Genomic DNA, 20,822 nt, shown 5'->3' on the forward strand with positions numbered 1-20,822 from the left:
TTTATACATTTTGACATCTTGTGCTGATTAAATGTGTGGCCTCAGAAATCATCCTTAAGACGCACAGGGAAGATGTCAGTCTAAGGAGTGTGATGTCACAGATCACAACCAGGACTACAGAAGTCTTGTCTTCAGACTGTGATTCTGAAAGTGGATAGTGAGGGTGTAACCGCCCCCTGAAGACGTTTGCATGTTTGGCACACAAAGTCAGCAATACAGTCAACACTCCTGATGCCTTTGGATATCATTAGCATAAAATGTTTAATTAGCTAACTTTCCAGTTTTCAAATGTAGATCTCAACAGGTCCCTGAGTTTCATGTAGTCCATGTTTGTTTGCTACTGCAACAGGACCATCTGATGAGAAGTGAACACTGAATGATGGGGTTGAACATTAAGAAACACATGACAAAATAACACACCCAGCACTGTGGGGCTAGTGTAGATAACCTGGACAGGAAAAGATATTTTTGCAGTATTGAGGTGGTTCCCTTTTTGGACACCTGAGCATATGCAACACTCTCTGAGTCTACTTTGGTTCAAAGTTCTTTCCTGGACAGGTTCAGTAACAAATTCCATTGGTCCCGAACGTCAGTGCTCAGACAGTGTTGCACGGCATCAACCATAGGAGTGAGAACGTGGGCAATCCTACTTCAGGGGCAAAAGTTACCTCCAGGGTGATCTGCTATGTTGGGTGGCTTTGCCAATCAATATGCAAACACACATGGAGCAGCACCTACTATGTGCAAAGCACCATACCTGGTGCTGTGGGAATGCAAAGAAAGGCTTCAACAGTTTATGACCTCCAAAGAAGTTTACAGTCTGCTTTTAAAATGGACTTATTTCACTATGCAAACAGATGTTCCTGGCTGGAGTTTCTGGGGAAAGTGAGGGAGAGAAGACAGGAAAGGTGTCACATTGTGGAGGGAAAGAGAAGACCAGCCACACTGTGAAGGCTGGCAGAAAGTTCAAGGCAGAGGACACATGCAGGCAGCAAGTGTGCCTAATGAAAAGTCCAAAACAGATTTTGGTGTCTCTCCATCTCTATGTGCAAGGCCATTCCAGGGGTCACCCCAAAGTGTTCTGAACAGATCTGACTCAGGTACAATTCTCTGAAAATCTTGTCCTCTAGTAAAACATGTCGGGAGGTGGATTTTTATGAAGTCTTGGCTTTTCTTTTGCAACCATGAACAGCTATCTTAACCACTAATAAGTAGCATATGGTTTAGGTGGGGACATTTTTATTATCAACCAATTTTGTGGAAGAAGCAAGTCACACATCTCTTGCCTGATGAAGGACAAGTCTGAACCTGTCAAGCCATGTCCCTAACTAGTTTCCAACATCTCCACCCCACTAGCCCCTGTGCCCACCCTGGACTTCCCCAGCCCTCTCTGTGCAAGTGCAAGGTCAGGGTCTCCATGTGGTGACTGAGGAAGGCCCGCTCTGCTTCCCCTGAAGGAGGCTTCAAAGGACAGAGGTAACCCATAAAAATAACCCCTTTGACTCCTCTAAGTAGTTGTTAATTGATAGAGAACACCAGCCACTGTGCCTCCAGGCTGCTGACTAGGGGAGAACCGTGCAGGTATCAGGCGGGTTGGAAGAGGCTGGCAGCGTCCAGGTAGAAGGAGGATCTGTCCAGCCTGCCCCTAACACTGATCCCCGGGGTCCTGGGTCGGAAGCCTCGCCACCGGCGGGCGGCAGGTCCACTTGCCCAGGCCCTCTCCCTAGGGCGCCCGGGTTCTCTGCGAGTGGACGCCCAGCCAGAGACCCCAGCCGCCCTCTCCCGGGACCAGGCCGGGCCCAGCCCCGCGCGGCGCTCCGGGAGTGAGGACCCACCCTGCACCCGTGTGTCCCCTCGCTTTGGGCCCCAGCCCCGCGCTCCCGACGGACCGGAAGGCGAGGGTCGCGTCCTGCCCTCGGCGCGCTTCCCCGGCGTCCCCAACCCAGAGGCCCTCCCAGCATCCCGGAGCCCGCTCCCCGGGTCCCCCGGCCCCCCGACACCAGCGGGAGGCCTGTCCTGCGCCCCGAGCCCAGGGGCGGGCCCTCGCGGGTCACCGAACGCTGGCCTCCGGCCGCGCGCCGGGGAGCGTCAGGGCAGAGGCGGGGTGGGGCGCGGTTAAAAGGCGCTGCAGGTGGGGGCCCAGCCGACTGGAGGCTCCAGACACCGACCCGCCCGCCCGCCTGGCTGCACCGAGGGCGCTGCCGCGCGCCCAGAGACCCGCTCCCGCACCCGCGCGGCCTCAGTGCCGGCGGAGCAGGTAAGCGGACGCCGGGCGGTGCGGGGCGCGGGTGCGATCGCGGCTTCTCCGCGGAGGGCTGACCCGGAGAAGCCCACAGGGGGGTCGGCAGCCCGTCGGCCATCTCTCCCCTGTCTTCCTAGTTGACGACCGCTGACAGGCGGGCCCGGGGGCCGCAGGGGTGGGTGTCCGCGCGGGTTGCCCAGGGCGACCTTATCTGCCCGAGATCCGCATCTGCGCGCCCGCAGGAACCAGGACGGACTGGTTTGGCTTGTACCCGAGATGGTCGCCCTTGACCTGCACACAGGTTTTGTAAATACATCACATGGCGTATCTGAGGGGCCGGTAGGGACCTCCTTCCCCCACTTCCTTTGCTGCGTTTTGGCTTTTCTGCGCTTTTATGGGTCACTGACAAAGTCCCGCATGGATCTGGGGGAGAAGAAAACCAGAGCAAAGGATCAGTGTTCAAACTCAGCCAAACATTGCGGCTACCGGCAGCCTGTCGCTAAGTCTCAGGCAGAACTGACCCGCGTGGCTGTGTGATGTGCTCCGGGGAACTTGTGAAATGCAGGTGACAATAATATAATGACAGGACAATTGCTAGACAACAGTAATTAAGTGTCATAGGTGACACAGCTCAGTTGGAAGGTGGAGACACCAGAAGGTCTTTTCTGTCTGATGAAGGAGACAGGGCAGTACCTGGTGTCCTGGCATCGTGTGCTTTTTTGACTGGGCTGGCCCCCCTTCCTGGAGAGGAGGACAGGGTCTGAGGTGAGTGTGGCCTGCACGCAACTCAGGACGCCTGCAGGGGCTGGGACCTGTGGTTATTGCAGAGACCCGGTGTCACCTGGGGGACTCCCACTGTCCATTTAGTGCCTGCTTGAATTTGACCATGGCCTGCTGTTCCCTTCCTTCAGTAGACTTTGTGCTACAGGAGTATCCCCTTGCCCCAGTTCTAGCAGAATCTAACTAGTTTTCCGGGAGAGAGCGTCCTGCCCAGTGCAGCTCCCTTAGAATTTCAGGATGCTGCTGGAAACTGCCCCTGCGGAGAGCTTTGTCTGTTGTTTGGATCGCGGGAGACTTTGGGGGTGTTGTCTGAACTCTGCCAAGGAGCGAGAAGGGGGTTAAGGAGACAGAACGTCAGCACTCCAGCCTGTGACCTAGCTGGGGTGGGGGTGGGGGGGTTGAGGGCTCCCACTGCCATCACCGCAGCGACAAGACCGGGAAGGCAGCACTCATCGCCTCACTGGTGTTTCTGGTTTAAAACAAAATCTGATCCAGGTAATGGTGACTTGTTCTCTTTTCTTACTTTTCCTCTGTTGAATTATAAGAGCATTAGGGAGGAGGAGAACCACGGAAGGTCTGACTGAACAATTTACATAAGGTAACAGGAAAATTCTAACTTTCTAATGAATCCTCACCACACGGCTTTGATGAAGTCTGAACAGTCCAGGAGCTGCAAGTCATTAGTACACTTTCATTAAAAATGTTAACGGAATAAAATTGTGGGGGAATAAAGTTCTACACAAGCGTCTTGGTCCTTGAGGATAAGAGATTTCCAGTGGCAACATTATCATACGTTAAGGTTTCAGTTTTACTTGTTTATCCATTAGAATGGAACTGGGTCCCCAGGTGGCCTTTTCCATTTTTATTCCCAGGGTCATTTAACTCAGGTTAGACTTAGATGTTTGGAAAGGACACAGGCTTACTCGAATGAATAGAGACTGTTTAATGGAAATTATTTTTTTAACTCTTTGAATTCTTACATGGGTTAAGAAATACTTGTACGACTTAAGTTTTATTGACTTAAGTTTGAAGAAATGTTAAATCCTAAAAGCATTTTATCACTGGTCATTGCTTTAAAAGGACAATTGATGAAATTTTGAGTCATTACATTTAAAAATCATCTATCAGGTTGTCCCTTGGCTGACCTAAAGTATAGAGACAAAAAAAGATAGAGATTCTTCCTGATTAAGGAGACAGTCAGTTTTTTGTTGTTGTTTGTTTGTTTTTGTTTTTTTGTTTTTTGACTACTGATTTGGTAGGTAAGGTTGCATATCCAGTTTCTCAAACTCCTTCTACTCCTTTTTTTTTCCAATGCTCAGTGAAGGAGCTTGAGGTTTGGGATTGGTAGTATTATCATTTTTTTCGTAGGGAAAAGAATCAACACTAAAGATTTTGTTCTGATTTGATTGTGGATTTGAACTATGGAGCCTCAGGAAGGTGGCAGTAGTAACCCTACTTTCCTCATAACAGTTCTGTGGATGAAGAAAACTACCCACAAAGGTCATGCAGTAGAGACGTGGGAGCAATTACAGGGCTATGGCCACATCTACTATCTTTTCCTAAGAGGCAACATCCTCGCCTACATCCAGAAGCAGTACAAAGATTTACATTCATGCAGTGACAGTGCCACGTTGGCCTCTAGGCTGTCACATGCTGGAGAAGGAGGAAGCCTGAGCCTTGAAGTGGGAGCCTTGCCCTGGGTCTCCTCAGGCCGATAGGCTGGGAGACCTGGGAATCAGGCTCAGGTGTCAGGCTCGGGTGTGCTTACTTTGCTGTGACGTCAAGGCCTTAATCAATTCAAATGCCTCAACTCTCCAAACGAACGTGGAAATTGTGAGGAGTGTGTTCTGGTCTCAGCCTATCAAATATTCTCTGACTGACTTTGAAAGGGTCATCCAAAGAAGATAGAACTATCCGGAAAGGTCTTCCCACCTCAGCACTAAGGGTGACACTGATGTTTAGCACTTTAGTTTTGGTTCTATCGTCAGTGAAACTAAAATGGCATCCTTAAACAAACTAGTTAGCATTAAGTTCTTAAATAAAAAATTTTAAAACAATGAAGAGCTTCGGAATACTAATGTACTTAAATTACTTGAGTTGTCAAAGGGAAGGACAGTCTATCGTCATAATACTGTGTGTACCATCAGAAGTAAGGTCAATGGTTTGCTTATTTGTAGAGCTAATATTTAGGATCAAAGCTTTAGTATCAAGAATGTGCCATGGAAGGTTACATGTACCACACACCCTAATGCAACTTACCTCTGCATGTGTGAGTAGAACCACATTCTTACACGGAAGAGACCACAGAAGCTGAGCATATCCCTTCTTTCCTTAAAAGAGAGCCACAAAGGTGCCAGTTAAACCTCTCTGATTTACAGAGAGGGTTAATATTTTACTTTTATTGAAAAAGCTCCCCCAGCAGCTGTAGCCCGCTGGAAGCCTAAAAGGAGAGAGGTATTTTGTTCCCTGGTACTAATGGCAAAGGGTTTTCAAAGACTACCTTCAAATGTACCATAACTACAGTGTTTATGAAAGCCTACCCCAGGGTTACGTGTTCGTGGGGGAGAGGCCAAGGGCCAGGGGTGTGCATCTGTCCCCCAGCCAGGGCAGGCCTCGCCCACCCAAGGGTCAGGTCAGGAGGGGTGAGTGGAGCCAAGCCTCCTGTCAAACCTTCTGCCATCTGTCAGCTTCATCCTGGGTGGGAACAGTGTCCTGGGGGGTGCAGGAGTTGCCTGTGACTGCAGCAATGTGTCAGGAAGTTTGGGGCGGTCCATGCCCCTGGTACACATGAGAGATCTCCTCCTGCTCTTAGCGCTCGCTGGGAGACTGATGTGCAGGACAGATGCCCCAGCTTCTTGGGAAGCCCCCAGGAGCCCTGGGGACTAAACATGAGGATGGGAAGGAAAACTTTCACTGTTGGAAACACCAGTGCACGTTCACTGACTGAGTGCCCATCCCAAGGCTCACGGAGGGCAGCTCTTCCTCTTCCTTTCCGGTCATTTCTATCATGATAGATAATAGGGCCTTTGTCACTTGTGCAGGAAGATACTGCCAATCAGATCATTTGTTCTCAGCCCAATTAATTGTCTTGAGCGACCAGTAGGCTAGATACACTTGTATTAAGGCTTAATCACTCATTTTTCTTAGGGACCTGGGGATCTCATTTCTTTTTCTTCCTTTAAAGGTGTAGGTAAATTGCTGATTTTTAGTTGAAGTCAATAAGTGTTGTAAAATAGATTATGTTCTGTTGAGCTTTGCTACTTAGAGAGAATGTTTTCAGAGTGTGTGATTTGGGGACCCATCGACGTCAAAAGAAGAAAGCTGCTGCATCACTGTGGTCACTGTTTTTTAAGGAGAAGCCCAAAGGAGCAGAGGTCACAGAGGACCCTGCTTCCAGAAAGTGAGACCATATTCTTGTGTGGAAATTGTGACCTCCTGACCTCAGCCTCTCCAAACTCATTCAGGTGCCTGGATGGGTTTGCTGCCTAGCAGGACAGGGAATAGGTGACCCCAGGTGTGCCATTATTCAGGCTGGTGATACAGAACTCAAACAGTCTTTTAATGGGGGGTGGGGGGGAAGGAGGGAGGAGACGGGACGGGATGGGGGGTATCCAGGGGGAGGTAAATTCTCTGCACTTTGGAGGATTTGAGAAAATGTGAGCTTTTCTTTGATAAATCAGAGGCTTGCTCACGGGGCACTAATTAACCAAACTTCAGTGGGAGACATTTGCTGGTTAGTTAGAGAACATCTTCATTTCATAAGCAAACAGGACTGACCTCCTAGGGGAACAGCCATTGTAAAATGTGTTTAAACATCAAGATACAGTTTTTACTGCCTCACTGGTTACATCCCGAAAGGCTTCCAGAACAGAACAGCAAGAAAGGCTTCCAGAACAGAACACTAAGAAAATGTACTGTAATGACTATAATCGGAGACTAAAAATTAATTGTACAATTCATATTGTCTGAAATGAGTCTTTTAAATCAAAGATTAATCGATAGTCTCTGAGGCCCTGGGATAAGTGGTGTACGGAAGGCAGGGTTTAGTTGTGGAGCTTCACCCTCTGCGTGACACCCAATCACATTCACACGGCCTCTGATTCAGTGTGAGAAGCCACAGCTTCAAAAAGTTTATTTTTAAAGAGCTGTACCTCCTGTACCTATTTCATTTTTCTCAGCTTTTTCTTTAAAAAAAAAAAAAAAAGCAAAACCTGGCTTTCTGTTCATTCTACCTTTGGCTCCAATCTTAGTCCTCGATCAACACAGGAGTCAAATCCTCCTGCTGCCACATGCCTCAGAGCCATCCTCCAGCTGAGTGACCCCTCCTGAGAGAGTCTTCCCAGGCTCTGCCACCTGGCCGTGCTATGGCAGGTACCTACCAGCCTGTCAGTGTCTTTCTTTTCTTTTTTTTTTTGTTTGGTAATTCAAGTATGCATGTAACTTTTTTTTTATTAGTCTCAGGTGTACAAAACAATGTAATAGTTAGATATTTACACCCCTCACAAAGTGATAACCCCCTCCCCCAATCTACTACCCCTCTGACATCTTATATAGCTGCTACAATTCCATTGACGCTATTCCCTATGCTGTACTCCACATCCTATGACTATATATATATGTATGTATATATGTATACATACATATATATATTAAATTATAGTTGACACTCAGTATTATTCAGCTTCAGCTTCAGTTGCCAGTGTCTTTCTTGATGTGACATGAACACAACAGTTCAGATGTGGGCTCCCAGGGAGCGTGCATGCAAACTCCTCTTCTAGCCTAAGCTTTAGTTTCTTTTAGGGAGCCTTGTTGTATGGCGTGAATACCTTCCTTGATGTATGGCGTGTTCCTTCTAAGGGATACGAATATTCATTATGTAAAATGGTAGGGTGTAGTTATTAAATGAACCATGGAAATACAGCTAACTTGCTAATGGTATGAGAGGCGTCTATAAACAGCATTTTGATGCTAAGACACTATGTCTGTGCCACTGCCATCATTATGGTAACTATCAACAAACTCATTGCAGGTGAGGAGGTCAGTCTAGACGGGAAAGAGCCTGACCACAGTGAGCCCCACATGCATTCAAGAAAGTCTAAGATGAGTTGACAAAACGACTTTGGTGACTCCCTCCTCCCCTAAAAACTGTGAGTGGGTTTTTCTGAGGAGAGGGTCTTTCGCTTTCTGAAGACTCTCAAAGTGCTCTTTTTTTTTTTTTTTTTTTAAGGAGAATGCTGACCAACTCTTTAGTTTTGTGTTGGCAACGTAGAAGGCATCTGCTTGAATTGTAGCAAACGTTTCTGTAGAAGTCAAGAAGTCATTCTCTCCCAGGACGTTGAATCAGGGCTCTAACAGGGAGAGAGGCAGGCTGTGCCTTGCAGTGGGGCTGGGGGTGGGGGTCCCTCATTGTGACTCTGAGTGGTGGTATCTGCTGGGGAGCAAAGGCCACCCCCAGCCTGGCCCATTACAATGGAGAACAAGTGAGCACTTTTGGTAAAAGCTGTGACCCTCTTAGGGAAGAGGGTCTTTCCGTGGGTACAGTATTAGGTTTCTCAGCTCCAATACTATGGCCAATGACGTTATTCAAGCTAGAAATAAATATAAATTTATTGTGTAAAGTAACTCAGTAAGTATTTGATTTTTTATTTTCCCTTCTTAGTCTGCTGGGTAAACCAATTATGTCTTTCCAATGAATGATTTTTTTCTTCCTGGATAAGCCATTTAATTACTAAAACCTACTGTGGACCCTCTGTGATCCCTGGGCAAAGTGAAACTAATGCGATCTCTAGTTACACAGTGATGAAACAGGAACTGGGAAAGGATTTGAATTACCTGAGTTCCTGCATTAATGTCAAACAGCCACCTATTATATAATCTGAATTTAGTTGACTCAAGATGATCTTAACCACCCCCCCCCCCCCCCCCCGCCCAAAACAAAAGTTATTTCTGGTCCAAAAACCTTAGAATGTCTTTGAAAAACCTCCTACCAGCAGTTTAGGGGTTGAAGCTATCACAGTACACTTTAAGTGAAATTTGTTTCAGTCTGAAATATACAACTGTTTTATAAATTCAAAGGAGCTTTCTGTTAATTTCCCTTTGCTGCTTTGTCTGTCTAGGAATAAGCCGACACAATGGACTGGGGAACCCTGCACACATTCATCGGGGGGGTCAACAAACACTCCACCAGCATCGGGAAGGTGTGGATCACCGTCATCTTCATTTTTCGTGTCATGATCCTGGTCGTGGCTGCTCAAGAAGTTTGGGGTGACGAGCAGGAAGACTTCGTCTGCAACACTCTGCAGCCCGGATGCAAAAACGTGTGCTACGACCACTTTTTCCCCATCTCCCACATCCGGCTCTGGGCCCTGCAGCTCATCTTCGTGTCCACGCCGGCCCTGCTGGTGGCCATGCACGTGGCCTACCACAGGCAGGAGGCCGCCCGCAAGTTTCGGCGAGGAGAGAAGAGAAATGAATTCAAGGACCTGGAAGACATTAAAAAGCAGAAGGTTCGGATCGAGGGGGCCCTGTGGTGGACATACACCTGCAGCATCTTTTTCCGAATCATCTTCGAAGCATCCTTCATGTACGTATTTTACTTCCTGTACAATGGGTACCACCTGCCCTGGGTGCTGAAATGTGGGATCGACCCCTGCCCCAACCTCGTCGACTGCTTCATCTCTAGACCTACTGAGAAAACCGTGTTCACCATTTTTATGATTTCCGCGTCTGTGATTTGCATGCTGCTTAATGTGGCCGAGCTGTGCTACCTGCTGCTCAAGGTGTGTTTCAGGAAGTCAAAGAGAGCACAAACGCAAAGGAACCACCCCAGCCACGCCCCCAAGGAAAGCAAGCAAAACGAAATGAATGAGCTGATTTCAGATAGCGGCCCAAACGCGGTCACTGGTTTTCCAAGTTAGACATTTCAAAGTGCGAGGTAGCTGGCTCCTAACAGAACTGGTGGCCTCTCCTGCAGGCGGTGCCCACCACGAATCCCCTCTCTAGGCTGGAGACTTGGTCTTTATAAACGGCTTTCATAAGACATAGACACTTGACTTAACGTTTTGTAGAACATTTGTGCCATTACTATGCAATATGATCAAGTGTGTGACCCATCGCTGAGCAGTGAGGCAGGGTGACAACCGCCTTAAAGTTACTTTCCCATGTGTAAGGAGCTCGTCTGACATAGTGGGTATTTCCTGAAAATTTAAGGACGTAGCTGTTGTTGATAAAGAACATTTATCTACAAACTGATGCTTTTATTAGTAAAAGATATTTTTATAGGATTGAATGTTTTAGTTCTGACTTTGAATTTATATAAAGTATTTTTATAATAACTGGTCTTCCTTACCTGGAAAAGCATACAACGTTAGTTTTAGAATTATACCATCAGCATCTAAATTTTGAACTTACTGTATCTTGTAAATATTGTTTTACATTATCTGTTGACACATTTATGAACTACCATGATACTCTTCAGGTGGAAGTGTTCATTGCACAGTATATTTTCGCTGCTTTCTGAATGTAGACGGAGCTGTGTGGAAGCGGGAAGCTTTGTAAAACTAGCCTATTGGCATTCGTTGTGAACAACTCACCTCAATAAAGCTCACCCCACTGCTTACACCTTCCTGCGCATTCTGGGCTTCTGTTCCCTGCAGGCCGCCACGCTATCACCCCCAGGGGTATGAGCAGTGGGTGGAGTACTTTTGCTGGGGAGCATGCCGTTTGGTGGGTGCACTTGCCCCCAGTTCATCAGGGACTCTCTGGCCTATGGGCAGGGGCCAAGCTCAGCAGCCCATCCAGTGCTCCGCTTGGAGAGCCTTAGGACACGGATGATATCCTCCCTAGAGAGGAGGTTGGAGAAGTCTCAGGTTGTCAGCAGCTCTCAAACAAAGCTTGCCTCTAAGGACTCATTACCTGAGTCCTTCAGTCCATGGTGACTGAGAAAAGCACCCACAGCTTTACAGCCATAGATGGGGAAACCTTCCTCCCCAGGGATTTCCAGGTTGAGTACAGATGCCTTTAGTGTGAGCGTCGGTGAGTCAGTGGCAGGCTGTTTTCTCTGGTGTAATAAATAATACACGCCCTCAACCAACATACGAGGTCTGACAATTAATTTCGCAAACTTATCCTACAAAAAGTGCTACATACCTCATTGCTGAATATCACTACGGTCACCTTCCAAGTACTCCCCTGGGAAAGCTATGCACCAACACCAGCACCTAGTCCACCCTTCAAAGCAATTTTGGAACTCTTTCTCTGGAATGGCCATCAGAGTTGTCATCGTATTACCCTTGATGTCCTGAATGTCATCAAAATGTCTTCCTTTCAAGATTTCCTTTGTCTTCAGGTAAAGAAATAAGTCGTTGGGGTCCAGATCAGGTGAGTAGGGAGGGTGTTCCAATACAGTTAACTGTTTACTGGCTAAAAACTCCCTCAGAGACAGTGTCGTGTGAGGTGGTGCATTGTTGTGATGCAAGAGTCATGAATTGTTGGTGAAAAGTTCAGGTCGTTTTCATCTAACTTCTTCATGCAGCCTTTTCAGCACTTCCAAAGAATAAATTTGGTTAATTGTTTATCTAGTTGGTACAAATTCATAATGAATAATCCCTCTGATATCAAAAAAGGTTAGCAACATCGTTTGACTCTTGATTTGGACTGATGGAATATTTTTGGTCATAGAGAATTGGCTGACTTCAATTGTGCACTTTGACACTTTGTTTCAGGGTTGTATTTGTACACCCATGTTTCATCACCAGTGATAACATGGCCCAAAATATCATCTTGCTTCTCCAAAAGGTCTTGGCAAACTTCAACTTTCCTTTGCTTTTGTCCATCAGTGAGCTCCTTCGGGACCATTTTTGTACACACCTTTCTCATGACAAGGTTTTCAGTTAAGATTTTCCTAACTGTTTCTCTATCGAGGTTTACTTGGTCTGTTATGCTTCTCACAGTCAGCCAACAATTTTGACACACAATTCAATGAATTTTTGTAATGTTTTCGTCAGTTCTCATTACTGGCCATCCTGACGCATCAGTGACACATTCTCTCCCCTCAGAAAAACATTTAATCCATTTGTACACTGCCGTTTTCTTCATCGCACTATCTCCATAAATTTGGACTAATATGTCCCTGATTTCACTTCCACCCTTGCCAAGTTTAATGAGAAATTTAATGTCTGTTCATTGCTCTAATTCAAGCTCAGACATTCTCGCGACAGCACACAAAAACGTGCAACAACAATAATGAACGCCACTCAGCAGGACACCGCCACATGTCGACACAAACACAGCTATGAGACACTGACACACCAAGGTTATGAAACCTTACCGAGCTGTTTGTACAGTGCTGCCAATGTAAGCGCATGGTGGCAAGTTTTCAAAGGTAATTGCTAGAGCTCCTAGTTAGCATACAGTATGCATAGGGACACCTAACGAATAATGAATATACACGAGGGCTTGACACAGCGCCATGATTCCAGACCTCTCCAGAAAAACAAATCATTCTCATTTTCTTCAAGGTCCAGACATACTGTTTCATCCATAAATATTTTAGTCTCGATCAATAAGAAGCAAGAACTAACCTTTTAAAACAAAACCACAATTCTATCACACTAAAAAAAAAAACTAGTCAGCCCTTATAATTCCTGATTGTTCTCTAATGTTCTTTCTTTTTAATTAGCTGTTTGAATGGGTATAGAATGAAGCCGGTCAACAGGAAGGAGGGGGCTGCTAGGACAGATAGAACAGCTTCGGTAGCAGCCCCAACTGTGCTCTAGGGATTCCCGGCCCCGCATGTCACCCGGCTGGTCTTTCTGTTCTTTGACAAGTGAGTCTTCCCTCTGGAGCTCACTACACACCGTCCTTTCAAGGTCTGAGAGTGTGGCCCCCAGCCCCATCTGCATTCTCTCCTCAGCCGCTTCTCAGCTCCTTAAACTGGGCCCACCCTCCCCACGGAACCCAAACCATTACAAGCACAATGGCGCTCTGCACACCAAACTTAATGGCTTCTTCTCAGTGGTCATCTTCTTACAACTCTTTTTGAGATCTTTTTCTGGATCCTGAGACACTGCCCAAGCTCACCACCTCACCTTGACCGGCTCCTGGGGCTCCTGCACTGGCTTGTCTCCTTCCCCCACCCCTCTGGTGAAGACCTTGCCTTTCCTGACACGACACTCTTCCTTATGAGACATCACCCCCATTTCACAGCTGAGAATACTGAGGCTCAGAGAGGTTAAGTGACTTGCCCAGGGTTCCGTAGCTAATAAGTAGCAGAGCCAAGACCTGAACCAGGTCCGACAGTCTCCAAAGTCAGTGTCTTAACTAGCATGATGCACCAACTTGCACAGCTCGGAGCTTGACCACACGTGTAGTGCACAGGGTTGGGAGACAGCACGCACTTCTCACCCGATGACAAGAAGCATCTATTCATGCCTGTCCCCAGGGACTCTCACTGCTCACCCCCAGTGTGGGTCACTCTGAAGCAAATCCCACACATTTCACCTGCAAATATGCCAATATGGATCTTTAATGAGGGCAGACTAGCCTTTTAAAACCAAAACACAAGTTCACTGTCCCACTAACAAACTCCAGTCAGTGTTCATAATTCCCCAATTGTCTCACAAATGTTCTTTTTTTTTTTTTTTTCAAATGAAACTGGTTATTTTTAGGTAATTATAGATTCACTTCTATGTGTACGAAAACACAGAGGTCCCATGTGGCCTCGGCACAGTGTCCCCCAATGGTGACATCTGGCAAAATTCATTGCACAGGCTCTCAGCCAGGACGCCCACACTGACATGATCACGATACAGACCTTCCATCACCACTCAGCCCCTGCATGTCGCCCTTTCCCAGCCACACCCATGCCCGCCCACCCCACCCACCACATCCCTCCTTAACTCCCAGCAATCCCTGATCTTCTCATCATTTCTATCATTTTATCATTTCAAGAATATTACATAAGAGGAATCATGCAGTAGTTAACCTTTTGGGACTGGAGTTTTTCCCTAAAAATAATTCTCTGGAGATTCATCCCGATTGTTGTGTCCACCAATGGTTTGTTCCTTTTTAATTACTGAGTTGTGTTCCATGGTATGAATGTGCCACAATTTGTTTATCCCTTCACCCATGGAAGGATGTGGGGCTTACACAAAAATACATATGAACATTCACACAACTTTTCTCTGTGGACACAAGTCTTCATTTCTCTGTAATAAATAGAATCCGGTTGCTGGCTGTGTGGTGGTTACACATTTCATTTTTTTAAGAAACTGCCAAGTTGTTTTCCAGAGGAGCTATACCATCGAGCAGTGTCTGAGGGACCCAGTGTTTCCTCATCCTCACCAGCGCTGGGTGTCCTCACTATTTGTTGTTTTAGCCATCCTGATGGTTGCGTTTAACTTGAATTTCCCCAATGGCTAATGAAGTTGGATATCTTTTCATGTGCTTATTTGCTATCTCTATATCCTCTTCATGTCTTTGCCCATTTTCTAATTGGATTGTTTTTCTACTGTTGAGTTTTGAGAGTTCTTTATATATTCTAGATACTAGTCCTTGGACAGACATATCTGGTTTGTATTTCCCCCCAACTCTATAGCTTTCCTTTTCATCTTCTTAACAGGGTCTTTTGCAGAGCAATAGTTTTTCATCTTAATGAAGTCCAATTTATCTTTTTTTTTCTTTTATAAATTATGCTTTTGGAATCTAGTCTAAGAACTCTCTGCCTAGCCCTAGATCCTGAAAATTTTCTCCTATGTTTTTCCTAAAAGCTGTTTAGTTTTACACTTTACACTTGTCTGTGGTCTATTTTGTATTAATTTTTGTACAAGGTCTGAGACTTGAGTTGAGGTTCATTTTTTTTTCCTGTAGGTACTCAGTTGCTCTAGCACCACTTAATAAAAATGCTCTATTCTCTCTTTCCTCTATTGAATTTCTTTTGCACCTTTGTGTGGGGCCATTTCTGGGTTCTCTGTTCCATTCCGTGGATTGGCATGTCTATCCTCCAGCAATACTAAACAGCCTCAGTTAATGTACTATATAAATAAGTCTTTGAATCTGCTAGAGTGATTCCTCCTGCTTTACTCTTCTTTTCCAAATTGCTTTTAGCTATTCTAGTTCCTTTGCATTTTCATATAAATTTCAGAATAATCTTGTTTATGTCTCTACAAAAACTCTTGCTGGGTTTTTGATAGAAATGGCATTAAATCTGTCTATCAATTTGGGGAGAACTTACATCTTTACTGTCAAATCTTCCTACGCATATACACGGTATGTCTATTTACTTACACCTTCTTTGATTTCTTTCATCAGAATTGTGTACTTTTCAGTGTACGAGTCATTAAAACTTTTGTTAGACTTACTTCTAAGTACTTCATTTTCTTAAAGTGATTGTAAATAATATTGCATTTTATTTCAGTGTCCACATGTCCACTGCTAGTATATAAAAATAAATGTTATTTTTGTTTGTTTACTTGCTCGTATTTTGTGGTCTTACTAAACTCACTTATTAGTTCTAGATTTTTGTAGATTCCTTGGGATTTTCTGCATGGACAATCATATATCATCTGCGAATAGGGAAGGTTTTGTATTTTCCTTTATGATCTATGTATCTTTTGTCTCCTTTTCTTGCCATGTTGCACTGGCTAGAACTTCCAGCACTAAACTGTTGAATAGAAGTGGCAAAAACAGAAATCCTGATCTTGTTCCTGATCTTAAAGGGAAAGAATTCAATCTTTCACCATTAAGTATAATGTTAACTGTAGCATTTTTGTAGATGCCCTTTATCAGTTTGAGGAAGGTCTCCTCTATTCCTGTTTTTCTGAGAGTTTTTATCATGAATGGATGTTGAATATTGTGGGAAAAAGTTTTGCATTAATTGATATAATCATGTGACTTTTCTACTTTAACCCTTAATATGGTCAGTTACGTTGACTGATTTTCAAATATAGAAACAGCTTTGCATTCCTGGAAAGAACCTCATGTGGTCACAGCATATAATTCTGTTTATATACTACTGAATTCCATTTGTTAGTATTTTATTATTAATTTTTACATCTACATTCACAGGGAATATTGGTCTGTAGTTTTCTTTTTTGTATTGTCTTTGCCTGGTTTTGGTATTGCGGTAATACCAGCATCACAAAATGAATTGTCCTCCCCTCACCCCCCCTTCCCCTCTGGTAACCACTATCCTGCTGTCTGTGTCTGTAAGTTTGGTGCTTTGTTTGTTTTGTATTTTCGAGAAGAAATCATGTGAAATAGGTGGTAATCCTTCTTTAAATATTTGGTAGAATTCCCCAGTGAAACTATCTGGGCTCAAATGTTTCTTGAGAGTTTCTTTTCTACAAATTCAATGTCCTTAATAGTTATAGGGCTATTCAAACTATCTTTCATATTTGGGTGAGTTATGGTAGCTTGTGTTTTTGGAGAAAGTGATCCATTTAATCTAAATTGCAAAATTTATAAGCATAGAATTGTTCACAGTATTCCCTTATTTTCCTTTGGATGTCTGCAGGGTCTGTAGTAATAGCCCTTGTTTGCTTCCTGACATTGGTAATTTGTGTCTTCTCTATCTTTTTTTCCCTTTGCCAGTCCTCCTAGAGATTCATCAATTTTGTTGATCACTTCAAAGAACCACCTCATTTCATCTATCTCCTCTATTCTTTTTCTGTCTTTAATTTAACTGCTCTTTATTATTTTGTTGTTTATGTTTGCTTTCGGTTTATTTTGCACTTCTTTTTCTAGATTTTTGAAGTGGGAACTTAAATTTTTGATTTGAGTCTTTTCCTCTTTGCTAATGTACATTCCCCTATCAGCACACCTTTAGCTGTGTCCTAGAAATTTTGATGTGTTGCATCTTTTACTTTTGTTCAATACAATGCTTTATTTAGAAGTGTGTTTTAGTCTCCAAGTGTTTGGAGATTTTTCTGTTGATTTCTACTTCGAATTTATTGTGATCAGAGAACACACTCTGTTCTATTTCAATTATTTTAAATGTGTTAAGGTTTTCTTACGGCCCATGTATTAAACATGTCTTTTCTACTAACATCTGTGTCCTTACTAACACTGGGGGACTGCCCCTCTCGTGTCTAATTCCTAGAGATAGCAAACAACTCCCCTGTGAGTGCGCCTTCCTTGTGCACACCAACCAATCCAAAACCCATACCCTACCCACCCCCTTTATCAGACTCTCACGGGGCTCTCACACTCTACGCCACTATCCCACTGCCCTAATCACCCCAGGACCATGTACCAGATAACTTGCTGAAATGTTTCAAACTACCAGTGCTAAGCCTGTTTACCCCGCCTTGCCTTGCCTCTCCCAGAAACCATACAAACCCAAACACTTTCCCCTCACTATGACTGCCTCCTGACTGACCCTGGTGCTTCCCCCACATGGCCCTGCATGGCATGTTGTGCCTCCTTTACAGAACTGTGAGCAAAAACTTCTTCCTTCATGACAATCATGTCCACGCCCACACATCTTACCCTACCTGATTCAAAAAAATCCTGGGTACATTTTTAAATAGCCCAGAATGTGGTCTATCTTGTTATATATTCCATGGGCAATTGAAAAGAATATATATTCTGTTGGTTGATGTCATTGCTGACTTCCTGCCTAGTTTTTCTACCCATTGTTGAGCAAGAGGTGTTAAAGTTCCAATGCAATTGTGGATATGTCTGCTTCTCCTTTCAGTTTATCAGTTTTTGTATCATGTATTTTTCAGTTCTGTCATTTAGTGCATACACATTTAGGATTGCTATGTCTTCTTCTTATCATTATGTGATGTCCCTGTCTGTCTCTCGTCATTTTCTTTTCTCCAAAGTCTACTTTATCTGATATTAATATAGCTATTACTGCTTTACTTTGATTAATGTTTGTATAATACATCTTTTTCCATCCTTTTGCTTTCAACCTGCCTGTATCATTATATTGGAAGTGAATTTCTTATAGACCGCATATAGTTGGGTCGTATTTATAATCCATTCTGCCAATCTGTTCCTTAATTGGTATATTTAGACCATTTACATCTAATGTAATTGTTGATAGAGAACTTCCTTTAGCTATTTTTTAATGGTAGGTTTCTTGGTGACAAATTTTCTCAGTGTTCTTTCATTGGGGGATGCCTTGATTTCCCCTTCATTCATGAAGGATGTTTTCGCTGGGAATAGAATTTTAGGTTGACTTAAAAAATATTGTGCCACTGTCTCTGGAATCCATGATTTCTGATAAGAAATCCTCTATAATTTGGATGTTTTTTCCCCTATAGCTGAGGTGTTGTTTTCCTTTGGCTGCTTTCAAGATTTTTTTTTTTTTTTTTTTTTTGGTCTTTAGTTTTCAGAAATTTAATTATAATGTGCTGTGGCATAATTTCTTTGGGTTTATCCTGTTTGGGATTAACTTTTTAAATCTGTCAGTTTGTGTTTCTTCCTAAATTTGTAAAGTTTTCAGCCATTATTATTTAGAGTACTTCTTTTAGTCCTGTCCTTGTTGTCCTCTCCTTCTGGGACTCCCATGACACAAGTATTTGGGATTTAGTTATAGTAATACAGGTTCCTGGGGCTCTGGGTTTTGTTGTTGCTCTTATTTAGTCTACATTCTCTCTCTTGTTCAGGTCAAGTGGTTTTTATTGTTCCAATCTACTGAATCTTTCCTCTCTCTCATTTGTCTGATGTTGAGCGCAGATTATTGTAAATCTGAGTTCGAAGATTGCCATTTGGTTCTTCTTTATGTTTTCTATTTCTTGCTGAGACTCTATTTTTTTACTTGTTTCAAGTGCATTTGTAATTGCTCATTGAAGTATTGTTTCTCATGGCTCCTTTAAAATCTTTGTCAGATTAACATTCTGTCTTCCAGGCTTTAACATGCATTGATTTCTTTTTTCATTCCTTTTGAAATCTTCTTGGCATGACAAGGGATTTTGGATTGGAACCTGGATAGTTTGGCTAGTATGTATGGGACACTGGATCTCATATAAGCCGTCTGTCTTAGCTGGCTTTCACTGACACCACCCCTGAGGGGAAGATGGTGGGCGCCACCTCATTACTGTCAGGGGAGGTCAAAGTCCAGGTTTCTCACTTGGCCTCCATTGACACCTAAGGTGAGGAGGGCTCCTTGTGACTGCTGGGCAGGGATGGGAGTTCAGCTCCCAGTGTGGACTCCACTGACACCTTGGTGGGTGGGGGTGGCCTCATTACTAGTGGGCAGTGGTGGAAGTCCTGACTTTCCACTAGGACTCCACTGACACCAACCCTGGTGAGGAGGAGAGGTGCCTCATTACTGCCAGGTGGAGGTGGGGTGCAGGCACCCTGCATGGTCTCCTCTAACACCGTGGGGTGTGGGGGCCTTGTAACCATCCAGTGGGATGAAAGTCCCAGCCATCTCTGACACCACTCACTACGGCATCACTAGGCTCCCCTTCTGGCCTTTGTCAGCACTGGGTGGAGGCACGGTCTTTTCTGCTTGGCTGGCGTAGAACAGTTATTGTCTAACATTTTTCTGAGTTGCTAAGCTTCCCTTTCCCTGGTCATTCCCTTTTCTGGCTAGAGACAGAAGGCTTTTCTTGGGCTGTTTGTGGTGTTTTGTTTTTGTTTTTCTCTGCACCCGTTGGTGTTTTGGATTACTGGCTTCTTTGGCTTCAAGTTTGGGATTTATGAGGCAAAAAGAATAGGCAACCTGCTGCCTGAGGTCCCTACCTGGTCTGCCTTCTTCTCTTCACCTGTCAGAGTCTTCTTATGTTTGTTTTATGTAATTTCCAGAGTTTTAGTTGTACTTCATCAGAAATATAGGAAAAAGTACATCAAGCATCTTCCCAGAAGAAAAAAATTCCCGTTTTAAACAGTAGTTGAAGGAATCAATGAAATCCATATATCGCAATTGGTTTATGATGTCTCTTTAATCTATTGGTTCCCCTCCACTTCTTTTTATTTTCTTGCAACTTTTTTTTAAAATCAGAATCTAGGTCACTTTTCTCTTAGAGTTTCTTATAGCCTACACTTTGCCGATTGCATATTTGTGGTCTTAGTTAATATGTTCTTCCATCCTTTGTATTTTCTATAAACTGATAGTGTGACATCAAGTCTTCTGACATCAGTGTGTATTCCCAAGTTTCTCACTGTTTCCTGAGGGCCACTCACTTACCCCCACCTCTGGGCTCTCTTCTGCCTGCAATACGCCCCCTGCCTGCCCCCTCCTCTAGCCTGTCCTTCCAGACTAGTTCAAAGTCTTCATTCCCAAGACTCTGCCTGTGTCACCCCAGGCAGAACTTCTCTCTCCTCACCTCCTCCCAGGGTCTCAGTGGGTGTTTATGCTCCAGTGATTTCCTCTCTTTTCTGCTCGGGTGGGGGCTCCTGGACAGAGGAGAGCCAGTCCTCAGGACTTTGTCACCAAACATGTCACTTAGTTAGCATCAGTAAATGTACGTTGAATTAATTGGGGTCCTGAATACTAACACTTTTCCTCCCGGCTTTGTGGCATAGCCATTGGGGTGGGAAGAAGGCTCATTAGCTTGCCATCCTGAGGGGGACCTGATGGCAGCTTTCTGAAGCTCTGCAACATCCCTAACTGCCAGCACTGCTGTTGCCATGGTTTGCCCCATCCACTGGCATACTTAAGTGAATGCTGATGGAAGAACCCAGCGTGGCCCGCCAAGGCCTTTTCAGGTCATTTTAAGAGGGGGAAAAAGTTGAAGTGACAGAATGCCTTGAAGCCATTCAGATGTCAGAGCACAGTGAGAAAATTTCACCAAGATGAGGAATTAAATTAATTGTGAAACTACAGCCAAGAATCTTTTTAAAGATA

The 20,822-nt window shown here is 44.4% G+C and overlaps 1 protein-coding gene across 2 annotated transcripts; it reads left to right on the plus strand.

The window, feature by feature from the left end:
- The first annotated feature begins 2,119 nt into the window (after positions 1-2,119).
- On the plus strand, positions 2,120-10,642 carry GJB6 (gap junction protein beta 6). 2 transcript variants are annotated; one of them, XM_019715660.3, is made up of 2 exons: positions 2,120-2,257; positions 9,139-10,642. In XM_019715660.3, exon 2 carries the CDS (start codon positions 9,154-9,156, stop codon positions 9,937-9,939), a length of 786 nt encoding a protein of 261 aa, XP_019571219.1. In that variant the 5' UTR covers positions 2,120-2,257; positions 9,139-9,153; the 3' UTR covers positions 9,940-10,642. The 2 variants fall into 2 exon arrangements, with proteins under 2 accessions (XP_019571219.1, XP_019571220.1); XM_019715661.3 differs by lacking the exon at positions 2,120-2,257 and adding an exon at positions 3,398-3,517.
- Positions 10,643-20,822: the final 10,180 nt, after the last annotated feature.

The sequence above is a fragment of the Rhinolophus sinicus genome, chromosome 16 (genome assembly GCF_057876585.1).
Source record: "Rhinolophus sinicus isolate RSI-liver-muscle chromosome 16, RSI-T2T, whole genome shotgun sequence".
Classification (NCBI taxonomy): Eukaryota; Metazoa; Chordata; class Mammalia; order Chiroptera; family Rhinolophidae; genus Rhinolophus; species Rhinolophus sinicus.

Excerpts from the sequence above, each read along its gene's own strand:
- GJB6 (XM_019715660.3), top strand. The coding sequence starts at position 9,154 with ATGGACTGGGGAACCCTGCACACATTCATCGGGGGGGTCAACAAACAC.